Genomic DNA, 26,983 nt, shown 5'->3' on the forward strand with positions numbered 1-26,983 from the left:
ATACCCCTGCTGCTCTAGATTTGGAAAGAAGTGGTAGAATTGCGTGCTAAACTGTTTCCCCAGAAATTAAGTCCTGAATTTACCATTCATGGGCTTTGAATTGACCATCAGGAGTTACCCATAGGTAATGGTTATGACTCACTTCTCCTCCAACAACTCTGAGGACTGTGAATGCTGACTCCTTAGTCACCAGCTCATGCCAATCCAGAGAATGAAAACCCAACTTCAAGACTGAATAGGGGCCTTCTTCATAGCAGTGCTCAGGACATGGCGCCTGAGTCACTTCTCTGCCCCTGGGTTGCTAACTTCTAATGCTGGCTAGGATCAAAGTATTCCCACCGGCAGTCTCTTTTTTCTTATATGCATTGATATGGAAATAAGCCCCAAATTGAGTTTTATATTTGTATTAACATACATATTTTCTGGTTATATTTTCTAGTCGGCTTTATGTGCTACAGGGTGGCCTTGCACAGCAAGAATGGAGAACACCTGAACTGTTACATAGACTGCTGAAGTACCTGGAGCCCAAACTCACTCAAGTTTACAAAAATGTCAGAGAAAGGATAGGAAGGTTAGTATAACCTCATTATTTCTAGCAAGCTCTTTCTTTTATTGACAAGAAGGGATGTGTTGGCACAGGAAGGGAGAGGCAGGACCCCGGTTCATAAGTACGAATTTGATGTAAGTTGGTCATACTTAAATTGGGGACTGTCTGTAATCATAATGTACAGAGAGCCAGATTCAACCCTAGCTACTTTGTTGTACAGACTAGATCATTGGTCTCAAACCCTTTGCAGAGCCACATTTTGGATTTGTAGATACATTGGTACCTTGGATTACGAGCATAATCCGTTCCAGGATCATGCTCGTAATCCAAAATGCTCGTTTATCAAAGCGAGTTTCCCCATAGGAAATAATGGAAACTCGCTTTGATACGTTCCCCCTTCCCCCCGAGAACCGGCATTGCTCCCCCTGAAGGCCACCCCTGTGATCCGGCACCCTCCCCCCTCCCCTGCGATCCAGCACCCCCGCCACGATCAGGCACCCCCCCCCCCCGCCGCTTCTTACCGTTATCTGGGCCTGGGCACTGGCACCGGCATGTCCTGTGCGTTGGTGCCGGTGCTTGAAGATCTGCCTCCTCTTCTTGCTGGGCCTTGAGCATGCACAGATGCTCAAGGCCCAGCAAGAAGAGGAGGCAGATCTTCAGGCACCGGCACCGGCACCAACCCACAGGACATGCCGGTGCCTAGGCCCAGAAGACGGTAAGAAGCGGCAGGAGGTTGCCCAATCGCAGCGGGAGGGTGCCGGATCGCAGGGGGAAGGGTGCCAGATCGGTGGGGGGTTGCCGGATCACGGGGGGGCGCTCGTAAATCGAGCCACGCTCGGTTTCCGAGGCGCCGAGTTTGCGAATATTTTGCTCGTCTTGCAAAACACTCGCAAACCGGTGCACTCGTAAACCGAGGTACCACTGTACTTGGAAAAAATAGTTAATGTCTTATTAAAGAAATGATAATTTTGCATGAGGTAAAAACTCTTTATAGTTTATAAATCTTTCCTTTTGGCCAAGTCTAAATAATATTGTAATTTATAGCTAAAGAGACATATGATCAAGAAACTGTTTTATTTTACTTTTGTGATTATGATAAACATACCGAGGGCCCAAAATAGTGCCTGGCGGGCAATGAGTTTGACACCACTGAACTAGATGGACCTTACAGATCTTTGTCTGCTGACATTTACTTTTACTATATTAATATTTAAATTTAACTGATGAAATCAAATGCTTCCTGAAATTTGATATTAGGCTTTCACTTTGCTGTTGAGAAATCTTAGCTCACTCTTTGTAGAACTGCTTTAATTCAGACATATTTGAGGGTTTTCGTGCATGAACTCAAAAATATCTATAGTAAGGAGTTTGACTAGGCCAGTCCAAAACTTTTATTTTGTTTCTCCTCAGCCATTCATAAGCGGACTTTTGGGTTTTGGATCATATTCTTGCTGCATAACCCAATTACATTTTAGCTCATTGACAGAGGACTGAATATTCTCCTTAATAATTTTTGGTACAGTGCAGAATTCATGGTACCTTCAATTATGCCAAGTTTTCCAAGTCTTGAGACAGCAAAACATCTCCATACTGTCACATTGTCATCACTCTGTTTGATTGTTGGTATGATATTCCTACGATGGAATGCTGTTTTTGATTTTTGTCAGCCATAATGGGACCTGAGTTGTCCAAAGAGTTTCACTTTTGACTTGTCTGTACATAGAACATTATGCCAAAAGGCTTGGAGATTACCCATGTATGTGTTTGCAAATGTGAGATGTTACTCTTAGATAGCAGTAGTTTCTGCTTTGCTACTCTCCATTGCTTTTCTTGTGAGATCTCATTTTTGCCCAATCTCTTTCTTATTGTGAAGTTGTGAACACTGATTTTAACTGAGGCTAGAGAGGCCTGCAGATCTTTGGATGATATGGGATGTTTAGTGACTTCTTAAATGAGTTATTCCTGTACCCTTGGAATAATTTTGGCAGACCAAACACTCCTGAGAAGATTCACCACTATAGCTCTCCCTCTGTATTCGCGGAGGTTAGGTGCAGAGCCAGTCTGCGAATAGCGAAAAATCGCAAATAAGTTTTTGGGCCAGCTCTGACCCACCCCCGCCTCCCTGGCCCTTACTTGGTGGTCTAGTGGTGGCGTGGAGCAGGAACGATCTTCCTATGCTCCTGCCCCGTGCAGAGCTGTCATCAAAATGGCTGCTGTGAGTTCCCTTTGTAGTCTCACATTTGTTCAACTGTTAACCAAAGGGGCAGTTATTTTTTCACATGGGTAACATTTTTAGGATAAATGTTCATTAAATAAATGACAATGTAAAAACAATGTATTTACTCAGGTTTCTTTTCTCTAATACTACATTTTGTTTAAAGATAAGAAACCATTCTGTGTGACATATAGGCAAAAATAGGAGAAATTGGGAAGAGGTTAGAACTTTTTTCACATCACTGTTCATTTATAATTAGGTAGTTCCCTAACTAGCATGCTTTACAATATGGTTAAATGAGAGTTAATTTTGCGAATGACCATTGAGTCAGGTTTAATTTTAACAGTATAATGTGGTATTTTATCTATCAGCAATAGCTTTGTTGAAATGAAAACTCTGTGATTAGTAAATCACACAAGAGATACCATTTGCCACTGAGAGACATTTTAGTCAGTACATATGAAAAATAATACTTCATATGAACAGTAATACTTGGCAGTGTTAATTAATTGCTATTAACAATCACATAATTAAAAATATTACCACCACTGATGCTGATTGCTGTGACTTGAATTGAGAATCCACCCCCCTCCTGAAGTGCACCCCCAGAGTAGCAACTCTTGCTTTAGAGCAGAGGTCATCAACACACGGTACATGAGTCGCTTGTTGGGGGAATGCACTACTCGGGTCTCCCACCTCCCTTCCTGCTTAATGGCCACTGTGGATCCCATGCCCTCTTTCCTGCCTGCTGGCCTCCACCAAAGCCACCGCTGGGGATTCCATGCCCTCCTTTCAGCCCGCTCCCCTCCACAGAAGCTGACTCAGAAGGCTTCCCTACGATGTCAGAACTGATGTCAGAGGGAAACCTTCCAGGTCAGTAGGGGATCCTAGTTATCTCCTTCCAGGTGGGCTGCTGCTCCTTCCTGCTTTCTGCGGCACTTATTGCAGCAATGCGGGCAGCCGCTACACATGGCTGACCCGGAAGCCTTATCTCCCTGCAACAAGTGTCACTGAAGGTAGGAAGGAGCAGCCCAGCTGAACAGCCCTGAAGGAAGTGAGTGCAGCCCTGGAGCGAGCAAGTAGAGAGAGAGATGGGACATTATCTGGGAGGAAGGGGGGGAAGGAGCGCATTGGGACATGGGAGGGGCACAATTTTGTGATGAAGGCAGGTAGGGGGGCACAAACTCAGGACACAGAAGGAAGAGAGGGGGCATGAACTTGGGACACAAGGGAGGGAGGAAGGGAGAGCACTAACTTGGGACATAGGAGAGAGGGAATAGAAAGGGAGAATTGTTGGGCATGAGTGTGTGAGTGAGAGGGAAAGAGTGCACATGAGGAAAGGAAGAAAGGAAAATTGAGCATAGAGAGAAAGGGAGGAGTGAGGTAGAGATGCATGGGGAATAGAAGGATGAGAGGGAGAAATGTTGGACATGGTGGTGGAGAGGGAACAGAGGGACAGATTGAAGGGAATGCAAGGAGGGAGGAATGTTTTACATAATGATGGAGGGAAAGATGTGGCATGGTGCTGGAGAGGGTTGATAGAAGGAGAAATGGGCATGGGGCTGGTGGGCAGTGGTGAAAAAAGCTGTACATGATCTGGGGATGAGAGAGGGAGAAATGTTGCCAATAGGGGTGTAGGAGAGAGGAAAAAAAGTTGGACTTATGGAAGGACAGAGAGAGATGTTGGTTGAGGAAGGGAATGAGGTCCGGAGGACAGAAAGCAGTAGCCAGAAAGAAAGAAATATTGGATATATAGTCGGAAGGAAGTGCAACCAGAGACTCATTAAATCACCAGACAAAAAAGGTAGGAAAAATGTTTTTATTTTAAATTTAGTGATCGAAATGTGTCAGTGTTGAAAATTTATATCTGCTGTCTATGTTTTGCACTCTGTCTATTTTTCTATAGTTCTTACTGAGGTGATATTGCATATTTTAAAGTCATCTGCTATGATCACTTTGAAAAAAAAAATGAATATAAATGATAATTAACATTTTTTTCTGCGTACAGTGTGCTTTGTGTGTTTTAAAATTTTGTGGTTACCATTATGTATTAATAAAATTATATTGTGTGTATGTGAAAAATGAATAGAAGAAATTGAATTAAAATTAGTACTATTGTCATTCATTTTTGATCAAACAGCTATACTTTTAATATTTGTATTATAGTGTAAATTGAATCAAGTTACTAACAATTAAAAAATGTACAAGTATTAATAAAACTAAATTATTTTTAACATTAATTACTATATATATTCTTCACAGTGTTTTGACATACATATTTATGATAGATGTTTCCTTGCCAAACACTGCTCCTACAAAGTCACCTCGAATTTCTGAGTTCACATCCCGAATGCTTGAAAAACTTAAACCCCTCATGGAAGCAGATGAAGAAATTCAGAACCATATTATGGAAGAGAATGGAGTTTGTGAGCAAGATGAAAGAACTCAAGGCATTAAACTCCTGAAAACAAGTAAGTTACAAGTATGCAATTAGAATTATACTTTTTTGGGGAGATCTGTGCATACAGTATGTTGAAAAATTAAGAGGGGACAGATTCAGAACCAATGCTAGGAAGTTCTTCACCCAAAGGGGTGGTGGACACCTGGAATGTGCTTCCAGAGGGTGTGATAGGACAGAATACAGTTTGGGGGTTCAAGAAGGGATTAGATAATAAGGAAAAAGGGTTAGAAGGGTATAGATAGAGGATTACTATACAGGTCCTGATGGGCCGCTGCGTGAGTAGACTGCTGGGCGTGATGGACCTCTGGTCTGACCCAGAAGAGGCACTGCTTATGTTCTTATGTAATAGAGCATATGTAGTATTTGAAAACGGTTGGATTTGTTTTATATATATATTTTTTTTTTTTTTAAAGGTTCAGATTTTGAATCTAGTCTTTGCCAGGGATGTAGCCAAAAGTGGGTCTAGGCTGGCATGGGCCCTTGTAGTGTTTGCCTCAGATCCACCAAGCAGCTCAATGCACCTTTCTTTAGCTGGTGGGGGTCCCTAGCCCCATCAAACGTAGAAATCCAAAGCTCATCCAGATCACCTAAAATGTGACTGTCAGCAGCTCAAAGTTCTACTGCTGGTCCTGGCACTGCAAGCATGCTCAGTTCTCATGCATGAACTGAGCATGCTCATGGTGCTGAAATCAGTGGCAGCATTTTGAGCCACTGTCAGTCATACTTTAGGTAATTTGGGTGGCCTCACGATTTCTACAGCTGGTGGGGCTTCACCAGCTAAGGTAATTTTACTTGTATTGGGGAGGGATGGTAGAACAGGAGGGAAGAAGAAAGGAGACAGAAGGGTGACAGAATGGTGGAGTGCCTAGTGCCCATCCAAGTCACCATAGCCCCCCCCCCAAATAGTTGTTCTGGCTACACCACTGATTTGTACCATTAGTAGAAAGGGCCTATCTTGTTAAAAGTTGATTTTCAACTGGGGAAGCAAAACAGATTGATTGATAGGTTTTAGCATTTTAGTTGTAAAAGTAGACTCCTTCCACTACCTAATATGAAGAGTAAATATAAGAAAAAATCAAATAGCAACTGTTGTAAAAGCACACCCTAAACATAAAAACCATTTAAGCCTTGTAAAAATATGCTTTGGATGTGCAGAGGAGGAAGAAGCACTATAGATCCTTCTAGCACCTACTATACTTAAGACCAGATTACAAAAGCATATTTATATAAGTACATATATGCCATTTATTTTCCTAAGAGATGTTTTAACCCCAGATGCAAACTTAACTCTGGACCTGAGGGGTGCTTGTTCATGCCAATAGGAGCAATCCTGAAGCACTAAAAACTTTTTAAGGTTGGTAGAGAAAATTCCCTAGCTTTCTACCAACATTCCTATTTATTTTATTTATGTGTCCCCCAACCCAACAGACAATTTTGATAATACTTTGACTACTTGTTCACCACTTTTTAGTCAGTCCTGTGTAAAATGCCACTTTAAAGGACCAACACTATCTTTTCTGAGGACAGTTACGATTGTAGTCCCTCACAAGTGGTTGATATTAGAGAATGACACGGTGGCGGTTTACCCGCGGCCACCGCATTTTAGCCGCGGGTCACCGCCGAAAACGGGGAAGAAAACTAGCAGTCGCTGCGGCGACGGGGACAAGGCCATTCACCGCCTGCGGGGCGGTGAATGGGTCTTGTCCCCGCAGTGAGGCATGAAGGATCGCGCGGTCCCCGCAGCTCACACCCGCCTGCCCAATCGATTCTAGTGTTTAGCCAGCTCTCTCCCTTCTCCTCACCTTAGTTTGTAGATTTTCTTTTTCGGCGACCCGCACGCTATCAAAGAGCCGCTGCTGCTCAGTTTCGATCTTCTGCTCTGACGCAACCGGAAACAGGAAGTTGCAGCAGAGCAGAAGATTGAACACTGAGCAGCTGCGCGTGTGCGGCTCTTTGGGAAAGCGTGCAGGTCGCTGAAAAAGAAAGCCTGCAAATTAAGGTGAGGAGAAGGGAGAGAACTGGCTAAACACTAGGATCGATTGGGCAGGCGGGTGGGGGCTGCGAGGACCGTGCGATCACCCGTGTTCCCGGCTCAGACTGTAAGGAGGGAGTGAAAGGGAAAAGGATTCTGGGCCAAGGTGATGAAAACGGAAAGAAAAACCCACAGCAGGAAAGAAAGGGAAGGACAGGCAGGTGAGCCAGATGCTAGAAGCAGGGGGGGGGGGAAGAAAGAGGGAAAAAAGCTAGATGGGGTTGAAAAGAAGAGACACACTGGTATGGAAGAGGAAGATAGGGGAAATCTGGACACAGGAAGGTAACAGAAAGAGGGGAAATTATGTGCATGGGGCATAGGGACAGAGACAAAAAGGGGACATGCCATGGGGATGGTATATGGACACAGGGGGGGGCAATGGCAGATACATAGGGGAGATATTAGAAAAGTATATAAAATCGTACCCGTTTGAGGCTTTTATGTATGCAGCGGTGACGGGGCGGTGAATGGGGTGGCAGTGGCGGTGACGGGGCGGTGAATGGGGTGGCAGTGGTGGTGACGGGGCGGTGAAGGGAATGACGGTGACGGGGCGGTGCAGAGGATGGTGAGACGGGGACGGGGCGGTGACAGGGACCAATTTTTTCACCGTGTCATTCTCTAGTTGATATCATCCAACAGTCTGTGCATATGAGCTCTGCCGATAAAACCTGAGGCTTTACTTCCATTTGAGTGGACTCTCAGCTTTATACGAGTGGAGTTGTTTGTAGCAATATATATTTATAATTTACCACTTCACCTATTTGCAAAATTTTATGAATTGCATTATGACATATATCCATTGATATTTGGTATGTTTATTTTCCTTTATATTACATCAGAACCTTCTTACTATACTTTATATACTGTCACTTTTAGGGCTCACAATGCACTCTGGTTCCTTTTTTCCTGGGAGCTTGCTTTTAAATATGAAACGTATTTATTTTTCACTTCTTAGCACATAGTTTTAAATTGAAGTACTCATTATTCTCCTCTTATTATATAGTTTTAATTTGCATGTTTTCATGGTTTTTACTTTATACAGTGGAACCTTGGTTTGCGAGCATAATTTGTTCCAGAAGCATTCTCACAAACCAAAGTGCTCATATATCAAAGCAACTTTCCCCATAGGAGGTAATGGAAATGCGGGCAATTCGTTCCACATCCCAAAAAGACCTCCCCTCCCCCCCCCCCCCCCGAGGCTATTGGCGTGCTTCCACCCCACCACATCCCAAAAAGACACCCCCACCCCCAAAGCCACTGGCGCGCTTCCACTTCACCTCCAGGAACCAGCTTCAACCACCCCACCCTGAGAACCAGCATCACCATTCGCCTGCCCAAACCCTTACCACGATCGGGCACCGACACGCAGCACCAACCCACAGGACATGCCAGTGCCGAAAGAGCTTGCTGCTGATCTCTGCTAGGCCTTGAGAATCTCATTAGAATCTCAGAGAGAGCGGGAGCCAGAAGGCCTTGAGCATGTGCAGATGCTTAAGGCCCAGCAGAGATCAGCGGCAGCCTCTTTTGTCACCGGCATGGCATGTCCTTTGGGTTGGTGCTGCGTGCCGGTGCCTGATCGCAGTAAGGGTTTGGGTGAACGGGAGGGCGATGCCGGTTCTCGGGGGTGGGGTGGTTGAAGCTGTTTCCCGGGGGTAGGGTGAATGCTTCATTTAATAATTTTTAATAATAAATATTTTTTAATTATAATTTATTTTGTGATTTTTTTTAAATTATTTATTATGTTTAAATGTTAGAACTTAAAATCCTGAGAGCTAAACTCTACCATTCCAAACTACCACAAGTTTGGAGGGGCGTAACAGCTGTATTCGGGAGTGACCATAAAATCACTTCCCGCTAGTGTGTTAGAACTGCGGCCGGATGAGTGGTATCATAAAATGTACACAAAAGCCAACACTTATCTCTCTCCACTGCAATTTAAAAAACCTTCTTCAATGAGGCCCAACCGCCTCTGGCAAATGACTCCACACTGCTGTTCAAAATGGCAAGTCTGCTAAGCCCAATAGCCGACGATGGCCTGCCAGCGTTTCGCTATGCTGCGTCAAGGCAATAAGGCTACTATCAGCACATGACTCCGTGCTCATAGGATATCCTTGCAGCTGAATAGAAGTCTTAACATAAATTTAATTCCTTCTGAGTAGGGAACAAGTGTATATATACCAGGGGTTTTTGGAGTGTTAAATAGTGGAGTTCCCCCGGGGTCTGTGCTGGGACTGTTGTTTTTTAACATATTTATCAGTGATCTAGAGATGGGAATAACTGGTGAGATAATTAAATTTGCTGATAACACAAAGTTGTTCAAAGTTATTAAATCATAAGAGGATTGTGAAAAATTGCAAGAGGACCTTGTGAGACTGCAAGACTGGGCTTAAAAATGGCAGATGACATTTAATGTGAGCAAGTGCAAAGTGATGTATGTAGGAAAGAGGAACCTGAAATAAGCTACGTGATGCTGGGTTCTATGTTAGGAGTCACTGCCCAGAAAAAGGATCTAGGCGTCATTGAAAACCCTCAGCTCAATATGTGGCAGAGACTAAGAAAGCAAATAGAATGTTAGAAATTGTCAGGAAAGGAATGGAAAACAAAGATGAAAATGTTAAAATGCCCTTATATCGCTCAAATTCTGGTCTCCGCATCTCAAAAAAGATAAAGCAGAATTAGAAAAGGTACATGAGAATCTCGGAAAGGGTGGGAGCCAGAAGGCCTTGAGCATTCGCAGATGCTCAAGACCCCGCAGCAGCCCAGCATAGATCAGTGGCAGGCACAGCAGGCTCTTTTGGCACCGGCACGCATTTGTCCTGTGGGTCAGTGTGTGCCTGTGTCCGCTCAATGTAAGGGTTTGGGGGTAGGCCACGAGGGGTGCGAAGCCTGTTCCCGGGGTGGGAGCAAGCAGCGCTAGTGGCCTGGGTGGGGGTCTTTTTGGGATGTGGAATGAATCATCCAAGTTTCCCTTATTTTCTAGGGGGAAACTCACTTTGATATACAAGCATGCTCGCAAACCAAGGTACCACTGTACTGTGTTTCTTTAATGGTTCATTGTGGATGTGTTTGATAATGATATTTTGTAAATTAGTATTCCCACCAGTTAATTACTCTCCACCCCTTTAGGTTGGTTATTTTTTCTTCAAGGTCTTCATCCACTGTCATTTACTATGTTAACACTATCTCTTTTCATTCACAGTGTTACTCTCCCTCTTTGTCACACTTTGTACATCCACAGTTGTACACTGCACACTTTCTATATGGAAGCAAACCCTTTATCACATGTCCCATAGAACTGGCAATTATATCATAAAAATATTGTTCCATATAGTTGAATTGATGTGAAAATATGCATAATTACAATAGTAAATAGCTGTATTGATGTACATGATTCACTCTAAAATATCATTAAAGTTTGTGTCACATGAGTAATGACACACATTTCATTTACATCACCATACCACCTATCATCTTTTTTTTTTTGCATTTATTTCATATTATAGAGCAGTTCCTAGAGAAATTAACCCTAGAAAAATCATCTGTAACATTTGACATTACAGTATCCTTTGTCTTAATTTTTTATGACATGTATATGAAGCCCAAAACTGTTGTATCATAAGTAGATTAAATTATAAAGATAATAGAAAACGAATTATGGTAAGTGTGATAAGCTTAGGAGGTGATGGAAAACTGGAAAATCATGTATGATGATAGTTTGTGATTTAGATTTACATTGCTTTGAATTGTATCTTTTTTTTTTTTTTGTTCATTATTTCTTATTGCATTTAACAGGTTAACTGTGTTCGGTTTTTTTTTTTGTCTTTTAAGTATTGAAATGGGTGATGGCAAGTGCGGGAAGATTATTTTCTACAGCTGTTGAAGAACAAATCCAGCTTCTACCCTTGTTGTTTAAGGTAGTTGCCATTCAAATTGCTTAAAACATTATAAAGTTAGGTCTGAAATACTTGAAATTGAAGAGTGGTGCGCATTCTTATGTTTAGATCTCCCTTTTCATAAATCACTTTGCAAACATTGTTCTTTTACTTTATTCTTGCTTCAGTGAAACTAAAATTGATAAGATGGGTGTTTGGTGTAATTCCATTGACAGCGGAATGGGGTGAGCCGCTGGGGCCACAGTCCAATCAATACTTTGTTCAACACAGCATCAGCAAATAAGCTTAGGAGCAGGACCACAGAATGGTTTGTGTTGCTCTTCCAACCAAAAAGGTGTTTCTGTCCTCCGGTAATAAATAAGATTTTAGTTAGCCTTGGTTCCATTTATATATAGTATTAATAATGTATGTAAAAGTAAGTAACCAAGAATCAACCAGTTTCTCACATGAGTCTAACCCTATTTTGGGAGTCCATATATGAAGTCTGATTTGACTTGGCCTAGTAGTTCTCAAGATATTTTCTGTTGAATCTCCCCCATTTCTTATGGGCATATTCTAGATTTGGCACCTTTCAAATATCAAAAAGGGAACAAATTAAATTAAAAATTAGCCCTGCTATAAGCATCACTGCTTTCAGCTGTTATGCTGAGAATCGCCCATAGCATAAAAGTTGTTCCCACTACAAGCACTACATCGACTTGCCAGATTTTACCAGCAAGTTTTGAGAAATTTCCTCTCAGTTCAGTCTAGCCCAGTGCTTCTCAAACATTTTTTTTGTCTCTGACCCAATTTTATATCGTAAAACATTCTCAGAAGCTCAGTTTTATCCTTTTATTCTCTTTCACTCCATGCTGACTTCTACCATTGGTTGATAATGTTGCTGAGCTCAAAGTGGCTGAGTAATAGCACCTTTTTGACCTGTGTGGACTGCGCTACCTCCTTTTTTGTCTTATGCCTGCAGTAGTCATGACCCCAAATGAGGATTTTGTGAATCTGTTTGAGCTTTTCAGAGCAAAAGCAGGCCATTTCCATTTCTGAATTTGCTTTAGCTATGAACTGATTCATAATCTCTGTGACCTAAAAGGCTTAGAAGAAAAATCAGACCATGTCCATACATAACCAATTCTGCTGTTTTTTACTGAAATTATTCCATACACCATGATTTTATGTGTACCTCGTAACAAAATGAATGGCCCACTTTTGTTCTTAGGGGCTCATTTGGGGTCATAAATAGCTGGTCTAGCTGGTTCATGCACATAGATATACTTAACAGTCTGATAAATCTTCTTTCCTAAGGTATGAAGGCTGAAAACAGACCTGCAAAAAAAAAAAAAAAAGTCACTTAAAGCTTTTCAGATCGTTGGCTTAGCTTTAAGGTACTAATGGATCAGAATGTCTTTCAGATATCATTAGAATGTTTATAGTTTCTTCAGTTTTTTTTCCATAAAACATATTTTCTACTTTTGCTATGCTGCTTATAGTCTTTAAGCTCTTGCACAGCATATCAATCTTTATCAGTTTTCACTTTATCTACAAATAAAGATTAGCAAACAGGCTTCAGGACAACCTAGTGGCGCAGTGGTAGTATTAACACCAAACACAACACCCACCATACTCAATTGATCATGAAAAGCAAAACGAGGACCAGAGATGGCCAGTGAGTGGTCAGGTAAACAAGAAGCATTTTCATTATAAGCTCATGGCCTGATATGGCCAAATGTTGACATGTGCCTGTGACAGGACCATTTTTTTGGTCAGTTTTGAATTATGCAATTAATTTTGTTCAACAAGGCAAGATTCATTTACTGTAGTTTATGTTCCAAAGATATTTTAATGACTTTGTATCAAATACTATATGCAAAACACATTCTGTCCAAAAGCTGCTACCCATTTTCTCAAAATTGCTGCTGATGAACTGAGTGAGTTTTGGAAAAGTGTTCTTCAAATATGCAATCAAATTCTTTGTTTGCCAAACAACATAAGGATCATCTTACAATAAAGAGCTTGGATACTGATGAAGGCAGTACCTAGGAGATGAGTCGGGGTCACAGTTGTGGTACTATACTGTCACTGCTTTCAGCATACTGTTCTTTTGAAGTGTGAATACCCCATATTTTTCTGTGAGGGTCCCCGATTCATCTCCTTGATGTTGGGACATAGGTTCATAATAAAGAGACTTTGTTCTAATTGAGAGGCTTCTGTTTGTTTTCCTGACTCACTCCATTAATTGTCTTTTGTTTTAATGATATTAATGCATACTTACATGCAGAACGATCTGGGTTCAATTCCCTGGTCATATCTACTGCACAGGCATCTCCAACACCGTTATGGAGGTGGGAGGGGCAGGAGAAGGCAGGCATGATTCATTTTGCAGTGATGACACTTAATATCCAGGTTTAGGGACCATGATTGCAGGCCTCCAAAAGGAGCCTTCATGCATGGTGTAAAGTCAGGGACTGTAGCTGCAATTAAAGTTGAGAGAGATATTTAATGGAGAAGAGAATCTCTGGATAGCTGTTGTCAGTGGCGTACCTAACATATGTGACACCCGGGGCCCATCATTTTTTGGCACCCCCCCCCCCATCTGTTAGGAGAGTTGTCGAGTCTGTGTGATAGTATTTCAGAGAAAAATAAACCCACAGACCCACCCTAATGACAATAGACTTTCCCACAACTCATTAGCAGTTGGTAATCAAGCACAAAACAAAAATACTGTAGTTCCAAAAGAAATTGATAGCAGTTCCTTTAAGCTGGCTTCAGCCAGTGCTTTGGACTTTCAAAGTCCCTGCTAGATTCAGGCAAGGTGCTCAGCACAAATTCATCCAAACAAATACTTGCCTGGCCCTTGTTCCCTTCAACTGACTTCCATGTCCTCCGGCTCTGTAGTGCTTGTGTCTGTTTCCATTTCCATGTTCATGGGCTGTTCCTGACTTGCCTCAGAGTCTTGGCTTAAACTCTGTAGTAGTATTTCCAATTTCCATCTCCTGTAGGAGCTTTGCCTGCCTGCCTCCCAGCCATCTGGAGTCCCTGCTTTTCTTTCCCTCCTCAACCAATTTCTTCCTGTTGTTTAAAGTGTGTGTGCCCCACCTAAATCTGGGCTGAGGGAAAGGGCTTTGAGCTCTATATCTCCCCTTGTGGTCATCAGATGTATAACTCTTGCTTGCACTGGGCTTTACCTTATGTGTGCCTAGTGACGTCTCGCTCCTCCCAGTGCCCCTTTGTGAGCTAATGTTTGGAAAATCATTCAGCTTGCAAAGATAGTGGGCTGCTCTGGTAGTGCTTTGCTTTGAGTGCTTATTCAATGCTGCCAAATAGTCAAGAGTCTGAGCAACTGAGCTATCCTCTGTAGTTAGCGGGTGACACTGTTAATGAAGTCTCATAGTGCCAAGACCAGCCCATGTTCTGATTGAGCTGGAAGTCAAAAGGAGCACTAGTAAAGTTCTCAGACAAAGAAATAAAAATAAATAAATGATTCTTAGGTGATACTGTATTAGATTTTAAAAAACTTGTTTGTTGGCTTTATTCTTACATGTCTCAATGGACTTAATAGAGTGACCTTTTCACTTTCATCAGTGGTTCTCACCTTTCATGGCTGTTTTCCTTAGTGTCCATACAGACTGGCCCAGAGAAGATTGATATATTGTCCATGCCTACCAGATTGAGAATTCTAATTATGTTTTGTTATGCTGTTAGTTATATTCTGCCTATACCTATATTGTTAAAAGACAGATTACATAAAATAGAGAAATTGAATAAATTAATCTGGGAATTACAAAAATAATTAATTGATATTATGGAATGTTAATAATGGGTAAACCAGCTTTATGAAAAAAGAAAGCCTTCAGGTTCTTTCTGAACATAACATAATGGGCACATGATCTTAGCTGAAATGGAAGTAGGTTCCATAAATTTGCTGTCTGATATTGAATAGAAAAAGAAAGCTGCCTAACTGATTTTTATCCCCTGAACATTGGACATTTCATTTGAAACAGATTCCAAGTTTGATATCTCTTGTTAGATTCTTGTAATAGAATTATTAAATCTATCCTATAAGCAGCTATATCGCCTCTTAAAATTTTATAAATAGTGACACCTAACTTAAATTGTGTCCTCACAGTGATAGGAAACCAATGAAATTTAGCATAGAAAGACAAGTGATTTATTTGAAAATCATAATTTTATGCTAAAGAATATTCAGTTAAGTATAAATTCTGCTAAAACTGATATTGAAAGACTAGAAATTGTTACTTAAAAGAAAATTGTTTTGATACCAATTAATGTTTGCTTCCAGATTGCACCGGTAGAAAATGACAATAACTATGATGAACTGAAGAGAGATGCAAAGATGTGCCTATCATTAATGTCTCAGGGGTTGCTGTATCCCCAGCAGGTGCCTTTAGTACTTCAAGTGCTAAAACAAGTGAGTAATGGTCCAAAATGTTTGAACTACAGACAGTCTCCAAGTTACAGACACCCGGCTTAAGTATGACTTGTACTTATGAATGCGATCGCAGCTTCATTTGATTTCACTGAGCAGTATTTCCAGTGGCATAGACTCCTACACATCTCCTGTAGCAGATTCAGGAATGTTGCATGGCCACATTAAGAACAGTGTGTGGTTGTGCATGCTGTACCTTAGAGAGAACACTGGTAGGGACAGCTGGCCCTTTTGTCAGCTGGGAACAGAGGTAAGCAGCAAGAATCTTAAAATATACAAGTTCTGAGTTACATACAAATCCGACTTAAGAACAGCTTTAAAAACATAACTCGTTCTTAAGTTTAGCATTTGCAAACAAAATATGATGGAAGAAATATCAGGGTGATGCATCATATTTCTTTTTTCCCAAAATCTTTTTTATTGAAATTTTTCAGAATACAATCCAAACAAAAACAGCATCACTTTCCCAACAACCCACCTAGTCCTTCCCTCAAATCCCTCCTCCCCCCTCCTCATATATAAAACATTCAGAAAGACTGAAAAGCAAAATATAAAACCTTCACAGGACAACAGCACACAGGTTTACAACTATAACTGCGAGGAGTCCAACCTCCAGGCAACATAGCTATCCCAGATTTTGACAAGAGACCAACCTCTGGCACCGTGGCAGCGTTAGTTTACATATTAAATGTACATAATCCAAACAACAGAATAGGTATCATTGCTCAGGAACTTTAGTGGAACACCAGTGTTTTGCCAAGGCCAGGCGGGCCACAGTACAAATAAACAAGGCTAAACAATTTTCCAGCGGGGTATAACTGGGTATGGGAGCATTAAGTAGAAAGCATTCCTTCAACATAGGATAGTGTTTCCAGATAATGTGAACTATCAATTGACCCACCATATTCTAATAAGGCTTTTCACAGGACATGACCACCATATACCGTATTTTTCGCTCCATAAGACGCACCCTAGATTTAGAGTAGGAAACAAGAAAAAAACATTCTGAACAAAATTGTGTACTAATATATACCAGGCTCTGCACCCAGCCCCCCTCACTCCCTGCCAGATTGTGCACGCAACTCCACACTCCTTGCCAGGCTTTGCACCCTGTCCCCCCTCCCTGCCAGGCTCTGCACCCTGTCTCCCCTTCCCTGCCAGGCTCTGCACCCTGTGCCTTTCATTTTTCATATACACACAATACACACAGCAGATATAAATTCTCAAAACTGGCACATTTTGATCACATGTAACATGTCATTTCTCACACTCTTCCTCCCACACTTAAATGGAAAACTGGAATAATGACCTTCCTGCCACATAGATCCTACATAAACAGATCAAATTGCACATACTGGAAGCTCCATGTCTAAGGTTTCTTTGTAGGCAAAAAGAAAATAATTCTTAATAAACCAGTCCGTGAAAAGGAATATAAGAGGTAACAGAAAGCTTTTTCTTCATCCAGGAATAAATGCAAATTGCGGCCTCAACTAGAGAAACCATAAATAGCAATTCAAGTGATGTATACAAGTTTTAACTGATGTAATATTGTGTACTTGGTGCATGATGGAAAAATGAATAAAGAATTTGAAAATAAAGAAACCATAAATAGCAAATTGATCGAGCATTTGCAGGGCTCTTCGTAAGAAGATCTAGCTTTTAGCTACATTAGGAAAGGAGAACTCCTGAAAGGGACAGAGAAAACAAACACGAGAACCCCTTAGGCTGCAACGTACCTCGTCAAGCCAAGCGGGCTGGGCCGATCTCGAGCAATTCCAGGAAGGGAAGGGAAGGACCAGCGTATAGCAATTGCACATCGCCGGCCCACAAGCCTTCCCCCGACGTCAGTTCTAATATTGGGGGAAACTTGAGTGGGTGGGGAGTATTTAAAAATAATTTATCTTTGCTGCATAAGACGCACTGACATTTCCACCCATTTTTGGGTGGGGAAAAAAGTGTGTCGTATGGAGCGAAAAATACGGTATGTTGAAAAGATCCTAAACATCCACAGGACCTCCAATACAGATTCTCATGATGGTCATAAATCTGGGACAAGCGTAGAGGAGTCATATACCATTGGTAATAAATTTTGTAGCCATTTAACTACAAGACTCCTGAGGCAAGCCCTTTTTGGCCGAAACACAATCGTGTCGAATCTATTACAATAAAAGAGACTGAGCACCAATTGGTCACCTTTGTTGTTTTTTGTTGCTCTAAACATATCCATGGGCGATCTACATAACCTACCCATGCCGCAACTTCTTGTATCAAAGCAGCCTGATAATAAAGAAATAAATTTGTAACTCCCATCCCTCCCTTCTGCTTTGCTTAAGATAGAATTGCCCGCCATACAAGAGGAGGTTTGTGTCTTCAAATATAGGCAAACACTTTTCTAGACAAGCAACGAAAAAATGCTTTGGGGATTGCAATAGGCAATACCATGAAGTGATATAGTAATTTAGGTAATATCATTTTTACAGACGCAATTCTCCCCATCCATCCAATTGTCATTCCCTCCCATCGATCCAGTTCTAAAACAAATGCTTTTGCAGGGCCGAAAAATTAGCACTAAATAAATAAGCAGGATCTGCCATCAACTGGACCCCCAGATATTTGATGGATTTATATGCCCAACGAAAAGGGAATTGGGATTGTAATTCCTGAACCTGCTGCACTCCCTCAAAAGTCAAATTGAGAATCTCTGATTTTTCCATGTTTACAAGGAAATCTGATGCCTATCCATATGCCAATAAGATCTGCGTCAACTCGGTCAAAGATTTTGTTGGGTCACTGATAAACAATAGCACATCATCTGCAAAGAGTAAGATCTTATAGGACACATCATTTACCCATAAGCCCTATATATCAGGATTCACAAGAATCAAGCAATCCAGAGGTTTCATCACTATGGCAAATAGTAATGGGGACATGGGACATCCCTGTCTGGTACCCCTCAACAGTATCATTGGTTCTAACAGAAAACCATTGATTTTAAATTGTGAAGAGGGTTCATGATATAATAAAGAAATCCATGTTAAGAATTGTATTAGTAATAATATTGTCGAATGTCTGAGGTTGTGAAATAAAACCCACTTGATTCACATGTATGAGTTTCAGCAACACACCCTGCAGCCGCTGGGCCAAAATCCTTGTGAAAAGGTGATGCATCATATTTCAGGATTTTTTTTTCTTTGAAAGTGTATTTTACCTTTATTGCATATGCAAAGTTTGAGTTTAAAATCTTTTATTGAAAAATAATGCTCAGAAACTTCCAAATAAAGAATCTCCATTTATATCATTTCAATGCATTTAGTTTTCTGCGCATGATGAAGTGTTGGGTGATTCTTTGTGCCTAAATATGAGCCTTGTAAACATTTTGTGTGTAAGAAATCTTAGCAAAGCTTATATTTAGGTACAAAAGAGCAGACGTGGATATGTGCTAGCATACACACACCATCTGCTGTAAGTTTTTAATGTATATAATTTGAATACATTATCTTGAGTATGCAATGAAGTGGCACCAAACCAGCTTTAATAAGGCTGTTCATATCTCTTAGAAACCTGATTAAGCGGTTTAAATTTTTTTTTTAATAAACTTGAAACTTTTCTAAGAATAAATTACAAAGAGCCTTAACCAGTAGAATATTTGCCCATCAGAATTGCCATCTACTCAGAGTCCCAACTTGCTTGCTCTGATAAATTTCTCCCCAGCTTGCAGTATAAATCAAATATTTCACAAGTCATGCTGAAAGTTGCTCCTATGGCATAACCTCCAGCAGCTGTCATCTGCAGTTCTTAGAGTCCTTCTGATAGTTAAGGAAATAATGCAGCTCTAAAAGCCAGTGGCAGCTAATTCAGTAAAGGTAAAAAAGCCACAGAAACTTGTCTTAATTGTGGCATAAGACTGTAAGGAATATATTGCCCACTCAGCCATGTCCACTATTTTGGATTACATATCTATTCATAGATCCATGCCATGTTTTTTTTACCGGTCTCCCTGAGTGTTGAAAATTATTGCAACTAATTAAGCTAAGTAAAAGTTTCTTATATAGATTAAGTTATTAATGTGTGAGAACTCTGCCTTTTACTAAGATCTAATTAAATGAGTATAAGGATGATAAAGAGCCAGTGACGAGAGGGCACATAAAGCATGCCGTATGAGAGTTTTTTGAGCGGTATGTGGTGTTACTGAGGCTCTGGGAGGAAAGAAAGAGCTGTTTGAAGCCATATTATAATATGAAGTTGGAACTCGGGATTGAATTTCAGTATGTTTTTTTTTAGTTACACCAGCTTGCTGGTTCTACAACTTTTTAATTCTGCCCTGAAAACCAAAACTTGCTGCTACTGTTGAAGTTATCCCTCCCAACACTAATGCTTTAATTTTGTGCTTTTTCTCTTATCTTTCTTTTCAGTGGGGTCTCAGGTTTACATTGGAAGGAACTCCAGTTAATTGAGCAAGAAAAGTTGTACTTGAACTTCACAGTGCTTTATTTTATTTTCTGCTGTTTCTTTTAATCTGTTTGTTTCTTTTACAGACAGCAAGGAGCAGTTCATGGCATGCAAGATACACAGTTTTAACCTACCTCCAGACTATGGTGTTTTATAATCTCTTTATTTTTCTTCATAACGAAGAGGTGGTTAAAGACATCAGATGGCTGGTTGTGAAACTACTGGAAGATGAGCAGCTAGAGGTATAAACATAAACCAACAATTGCAGTACTAATTGCACTGTTACACTGCCAACATTTTTGATGTGCACCAAATTTTAAGGTATCTAAGAGGTTCTGCAGTAGGCCCACTAAAATGTTTTGTTTTATGAAATAGACATCTTAAATAACTAAGAATTGGCCACACACATTGTGATTTTCTTATATAATGCCATATTTCTTTACTGATCAGGACTTCATCATTACAGGGTTCTTAATTCCAGTTCCTCTACATCCCTACCCTAACTTTTTTCCCATGCTTAATTGATTTGTCTCACCAAATACAGAGCAAGGAATCACAAATTAGAAACAAAAATAAGTAGACAAAAATTGAATTGGGAACCCCAAAAAAGTTAAACTCAGCAAGTACTTTAGCACTGGAGAAATAAAACCAGAAATATATTTCCTTTTCTATTGAACACAATACACAGACATCTGCTAATACACATTTACCAAGCCAGCACATTTTAGTCAATACATTCAGAATAAAATGCATCTTTCACCTTTGTTGCCTGGTGATTTGTGTTTCCTTCCTGTTCATTTCAATTTCTCTTTTATTGCTTTCCTGTCTTATGCAAATTCTCCTTCAAGCAGCTGCTTCTATTTGTCAACCCCACCCCTCCTGTCCCACATACCACAATTCCCAACTTCTCCCTCCCTTCACCCTTCCTGCCCAGCATAGGCTTATCCCTTCAAAGAAATGTAAAGTCTTGCACGTAGGGAAAGGGAACCCGATGTACAGCTATATGATGGGAGGGAGGGTATTGGGGGAAGGAAAACTTGAAAAAGACTTGAGGGTACTGGTGGATACTATGATGAAGCCAGCGGCACAATGTGCAGCGGCCTCAAAAAAGGTGAACAGAATGTTGGGCATTATCAAAAAAGGTATCACTACCAGAATGAAGGACATTATCCTGCTACTGTATAGAGCAATGGTGCGCCCGCATCTGGAATACTGCGTCCAGGACTGGTCGCCACACCTTAAGAAGGTTATGGTGATGCTCGAGAGGGTCCAGAGAAGAGCAACAAAAATGATTAAGGGTATGGAAAACCTTGCATATACCGAAAGGCTGGAGAAACTGGGGCTCTTTATCCTGGAAAAGTGGAGACTTAGAGGGGACATGATAGAGACCTATAAAATAATGAAAGGTATAGAGAAGGTGGAGAGGGACAGATTCTTCAGGCTAGTGGGGACATCAAAAACAAGAGGCATTCGGAAAAACTGAAAGGAGACAGATTCAAGATGAATGCTAGGAAGTACTTCTTCACTCAGAGGGTGGTGGACACCTGGAATGCGCTTTCAGGAGCTGTGATAGGACAGAGTGCAATAATGGGCTTCAAAAAGGGCTTGGATGACTTCTTGAAGGAGAAAGGGATTACAGGGTATAGATAGAGGGGGACTATACAGGGTACTTCAGGATTAGGGCATAAACAATTCAAGTGGTAGGAACTTACAGGTCAAGGACCTGGAGGGCCGCCGCGGGAGCGGGCTGCTGGGCACAATGGACCCCTGGTCTGACCCGGCAGAGGCATTACTTATGTTCTTATGTCTAGCCACTTCCTGCTGCCATCACATATCTCCCAGGACTCCTGCCTTCCTCGTCTTCTCTCCATACCCCTGGACCAGCAGCAGCAGATCAGTGTGCATTTAACTTCACCACACAGCTGCCACTAGCATTAGTTTAGACACGGTTCCATCAGACAGCCTCGGGTCTTTTCTAGGCTGATCCACTTCAATGATGCAACTTCCTCTCTTTAGTCAGAAGCGGGCTGGCCTAGCAAAGGCCCCAAGGCTGCCTGATGGAACTGTGTCTAAACTAATGCTAGGGGCAGCTGCATGGGGAAGTTAAAAGCACAGTGAGCTGCCGCTAGAAAGAGGAGAGGTACTGCTGGACAGGGGAGGATGGAAAGGGAAGGGTTACTGCTGGACAGGGGAGGAAGGGAGCGGAAGAGAGGTAGTGCTGAACATGGGGAGAGGGAGAGGTGCTGCTGGACAGGGGAGGATGGAAAGAGAAGGGGTACTGCTGGACAGGGGAGGAAGGGAGCGGAAGAGAGGTAGTGCTGAACATGGGGAGAGGGAGAGGTACTGCTGGACATGGGAAAGGAGAAGATGTGCTGCTGGACCTGGCAGAAGGGAAGGGAAAGGAAACACTGGAGGGGAGAGTGAGATGGTGCATGGGGAGAGATCATATTAGTTGTGAGTGGGGTTAGGGAAGGGAAGGAAAGAAAATTGTTGCAGGAAAAGTGAAAGTGATGAGAGAGGGAGAAATGGACATGGGGTGGAGGAGAGGGAGAAACAATGCATAGGGAAAGAGCATGTTGGGTTGGGGTGGGAAGGAGGGATGTCACTCGAGGAAAGAGGCAAGGAGAGAGAGAGAAAGCGTGCAGGAGGCAGAAAGTGTTGGATTCAGGGCAAGATGGATGGGGAGGATAGAAAGGAGGGAAGGAGAAATGTCACACTTAGGGGAAGGAAAGAGGGAAGAGACTCATGGAGAGAAGTTGGTTGGGGGAGGGAAGGAGGACTGGAGGAGAAGCAACATGCAGGAGGAAGAGAGAAAGAAATGTTGGACTGGTGGAAAGGAAAGAGAAATGTTGGACTGGGAGGTGGACCAGAAAGAAGGAAGGGAAGGGAGATGGGCTGCAGGGGGCAGAAAGGAGGAAGGGAAAGAGAAATGTTATACGGGGGGGGGGAGGAGAGATGACTAAAGGAAGGGAGAGATACCAGACCAGAGAATGGAAGGGAAAGGAGGGGAGTCTGGTAGCATTATAGAAATACTGTAATAGTAGTAGTAGTAGTAGTAGTAGTAGTAGTAGTAGTAGTAGAGAGAGATGCCAGACTGGGGAGAAAGGAAGGAGAGAGATGTTGACCACTGGGAGGAGGGAGGGAAGGAGAGAGATGTTGGGGATAGCATGCAGGGCTCTGGGTTTCTGGCCCAGAAATATTTAAGAAAAAGGATCATTTAAATTAATTTATGGAGCATGTATGGTTGGACAGACTGGATGGACCATTCAGGTCTTTATCTGCCATTATATACTATGTTTTTTATGTTACTTCTGAGAGGAAAGGAGAGAGATGTTGGACTACTGGGGGGGAGGAGGGAAGGAGAGAGATGTCAGACCATGGAAACAGAGAGGGAAGGAGAGAGAGATAGGTAGGGAAGGTAACACATGGAAAAGTAGATTTTGAGAAGAAAGCAGAAAAATTGAATGTTAATGCCAAAGATGGATGCAAGGAAGGAAGAAAGAAGTGAAGGAGAGAAAAACCGTCAATGGATGATAAGGCACTGGAAACATAGTTAAAAGCACAGAAAATAGTCACCAGACAACAAAAGTAGGGAAAATGATTTTATTTTCAAGAGAGTGATTGATGTGTCAGTTTTGAGAATTTGCTGTGTATATTGTATGTATATGAAAAATAAATGTAAAAAATTTCATTACAATTAGTAAAGGGGGTGGGATCTGAGGCAGAGCTTGGGTGGGCCTAGGGCAGAGCTTGGGAGGTCTGTGGTTTGGGTGCTCAGTTGATATTTGTTAGACTTAGGGGGTACATAGAACTTCACGGTATATAAACTGTTGTTATTATTATTACTTAGCTTGAAGTAGTTGAGAAACAGTGCAGTAGGCAATCAGCCAGCACCAGCGCATCTCCTTCTCTCCGGCCCTCTTCCCTGCTGGCAACCCCTACTGGCATCACAGGGCTTGTTTGGAGGGCCTCTGTACATGCACGGACATCGACGTGATGATGTCACACATACGTGTGATATCGTCACGGCAACATCCGTGCACTTTTGGGTGTCTCGAGCTGTGACCACTACCTTTATTGTGCCCAAGCTTGAGAAAGTTTGAGATACTGCTCTACCTAAATTCTGTCTCAACATACATACTGCAAAGTCATGCAAAAGTACCGTATTTTTCGCTCCATAAGACTCACCTGATCATAAGACGCACCCACCTCTAGAGGAGGAAAACCCAAGAAAAAAAATTCTGAACCAAATGGTGTGCCCTGTACCCTGTTCCCCCTCTGGTGGTATAGTGATAGGCTGGGACAGGGTACAGGGCACATCTAGTGGTGGGCACATCTAATGGTAGCAGCCAACCTGCCCCCAGCCAGCCCGCCAGCCCCAAGCCAGCCAGCCAGCTCCAGGCCAACCTGCCAGCCAGCCCCAAACCATCCAGCCAGCTCCAGGCCAGCCCCAGGCAAAACATCCCCCCCCCCATCCCCTGGTACCTTTTTAAATTCTGCCCAGCAGCTCAGCCGACTTCTCTTCCTCCATGCCTGCCGCAGTAGCCTTCGCTGCTCCAGGCTCCTCATTTCCCAGCCAGCGGCAAAACAAATCAGCAGTTCGGACATCAGGAGCAAGCTTTACGCTCTCCCGCTCGGCCCTGCGCTACTTTCCAAATGGCTGCCATAAGTTCTCACGAAAGTTCTTAGAATAAACTAAGAAATCAAGTTAATATTCTGTTGAAGAGTATGTAGAATCTGGAGAGTTCTACTTTTCTGATGCCAACCTCAAAAGGACGCTGTTCACCAGAGATTCTTAGTGTTTATATAAGTGGATGGGCTAGAGAGCATCCAACAAGCTTCTGATATATGATGCTGAAAGGCCAAACGAGAAAAGCTTTGGACCACATGGTATGAGTTCTAAAGGCATTTTTGTTCTCTTCCCCCAATTGTACTGCTAGTTGGTGAGAATGGAGTAGAATAGTACTTATCAAACATGATGATTTGGGAAGTAGCGAGTCACTAGAACAAGGATTAACACACTTCTCTGAGGTATCATCTGAAGGTAGTAAAAGTGTTAAAAAAAATTAAATCCAACACAGGCATAGATTCACTAAACTCACCGATCTGGATCATTGTTGGACAATTCTTGGCTGAGTTTTGCCGAGCGACCAATTCACAACAGATTCTGCATGCAAATGATCTGATCGTACGCACGCCCTACAGCGATCCCACGGATTCAATTTGCATATGCACTTGCACCAATGAGCTCAAAATAAAGGGGGAAGGCTGGCTGCAGTTTACTTGCTGGCCCTACGAGTAGACATTTTAAAAGGAATGATTTAAATTTTTGTGCAACCAGACTATAGAACAGAATGCGGTATATTAAATTTAATAAATAAATTAAAGCAAGCGTTAACAAATGTTGACTTCAGAACTGTTGTACAATGTTTGGTTCTTACAAGGCTGGACTTTTCTAATTCCTTATACATAGGAAGTTCACAGCCAAGGCTATGTGCTTTACAAATGGTACAAAATGTGGCAGCATGAATAATTGGAGGCTTAAATAAATACCAACATGCTTTACCAGTTCTAAAGCAATTGCACTGGCTACCAGTAAGTTACAGAATACAGGATAGAATGCTGTGTCTAGTCTTCCGGAGCTTATATTGTGATATGCTGAAATATTTTAAACAAGCTGTCCAATTCTATACCTTCTAAAGAACTGTGCAGGTTAATAATGAAAACCAGGTAGTAGTCCCAGACTTGCAACAGATTTCCCATGCCACAACAATTGATAGTTCATTTTTAATTGTTGGACCATGATTGTGGAATGCCCTGCCCCAGTACATTGCGATTCTGTACAACAATGCAGCAATTTAAAAGGCATTTATGAAAGCATTTGTGATTAATCAGTGGAAGTTATAATGTATAGTAGCAAACCCCCAGTGAATAATTTATTGTGATGTATTATGTGAATATTGTATTATTAAGAAAGTTTGTTTTACAGTATTTTGTAAGTATGTGACTTTAAGTTGTATGCGGGGTATAAATGAATAAAATAAACAACATTCTGTAGCCAAGCCTTCAGAGCCACAGAAAGTGTGCAAACCCTGAGGCACAAGCCAGACACAATAGAAGTGTGATTTTGAGCTTGTTCTTTCTCCATATTTTGGGGTAGTAATTGAAATCGCCCATTATTATACTGTTGCCTAATTTTCCAGTTTTCCTAATCTCTGAAAACATTTCATCTGTCAGCTCATTTTGTCCTGGGGGACAGTAATATAACCCTACCTTTATATTCCTTCCCTTCACACATGGAATTTCTATCCATAAGAATTTCACACTGCTATATATGTCATGCAGAATGTTTATTTGATTTCATTCAATTCCCTCTTTAACATATAGCGTAACCACCACCCCCTCTCCAGTTTGATCAATGCCTCTCACTCCAGAGTTATTCCATGGAGGTATTTAAATGTCTGTCATATCGTCTCTGGCCTGCCTTTCTTCCAAAGTATATATTTTAAGATCTTTGTCTACTTCATGTGCTTTATGATGAAGAACATTGATCATTTTTAGTAGCCACCCTTCTGGAGACTCCATCTTGCTTGGCATTTCAATATTTTCCGCTTTTATTTAAAAAAAAGTTGTTTGACACAAACAAAAGAAGTAAATAAAATGTATTTGTATATGAAAAGTATAGTTTTATATTTGGAGTCCTTGCAACTGATTGTTTTGATATAATATGGTTATTAAATTGACAGTATTAAAAATAAAATTGAATTCAGTGAAGAGAGATGTAAATGATTAGCTCCCTTGTGAGCCCGCTCATTTCACAGCCAAGCTTCTACCCATTCTGGGATTTACATTAGCACTTCATGTTTCACTTAATAGTCTGGTCTCTTGGAGACTTACAAATTGCCAGTGACAATACTGACATAGTTTTTCACTTCCTAGTAGACCACA

At 41.6% G+C, this 26,983-nt stretch overlaps 1 protein-coding gene across 3 annotated transcripts in view; it reads left to right on the forward strand.

Moving 5' to 3' along the window:
- Nucleotides 1-26,983, forward strand: part of PSME4 (proteasome activator subunit 4) — a 418,332-nt gene that overhangs the window by 361,622 nt on the left and 29,727 nt on the right. For all 3 annotated transcript variants that reach the window (XM_033936116.1, XM_033936117.1, XM_033936118.1), the window contains 5 exons: nt 440-571; nt 5,025-5,233; nt 11,084-11,169; nt 15,440-15,568; nt 20,122-20,277. In XM_033936116.1, coding sequence (XP_033792007.1) covers nt 440-571; nt 5,025-5,233; nt 11,084-11,169; nt 15,440-15,568; nt 20,122-20,277 — 712 coding nt within the window. The remainder of the gene's footprint in view (nt 1-439; nt 572-5,024; nt 5,234-11,083; nt 11,170-15,439; nt 15,569-20,121; nt 20,278-26,983) is intronic.

Source organism: Geotrypetes seraphini, chromosome 3 (genome assembly GCF_902459505.1).
Source record: "Geotrypetes seraphini chromosome 3, aGeoSer1.1, whole genome shotgun sequence".
In the NCBI taxonomy this organism is placed as follows: domain Eukaryota; kingdom Metazoa; phylum Chordata; class Amphibia; order Gymnophiona; family Dermophiidae; genus Geotrypetes; species Geotrypetes seraphini.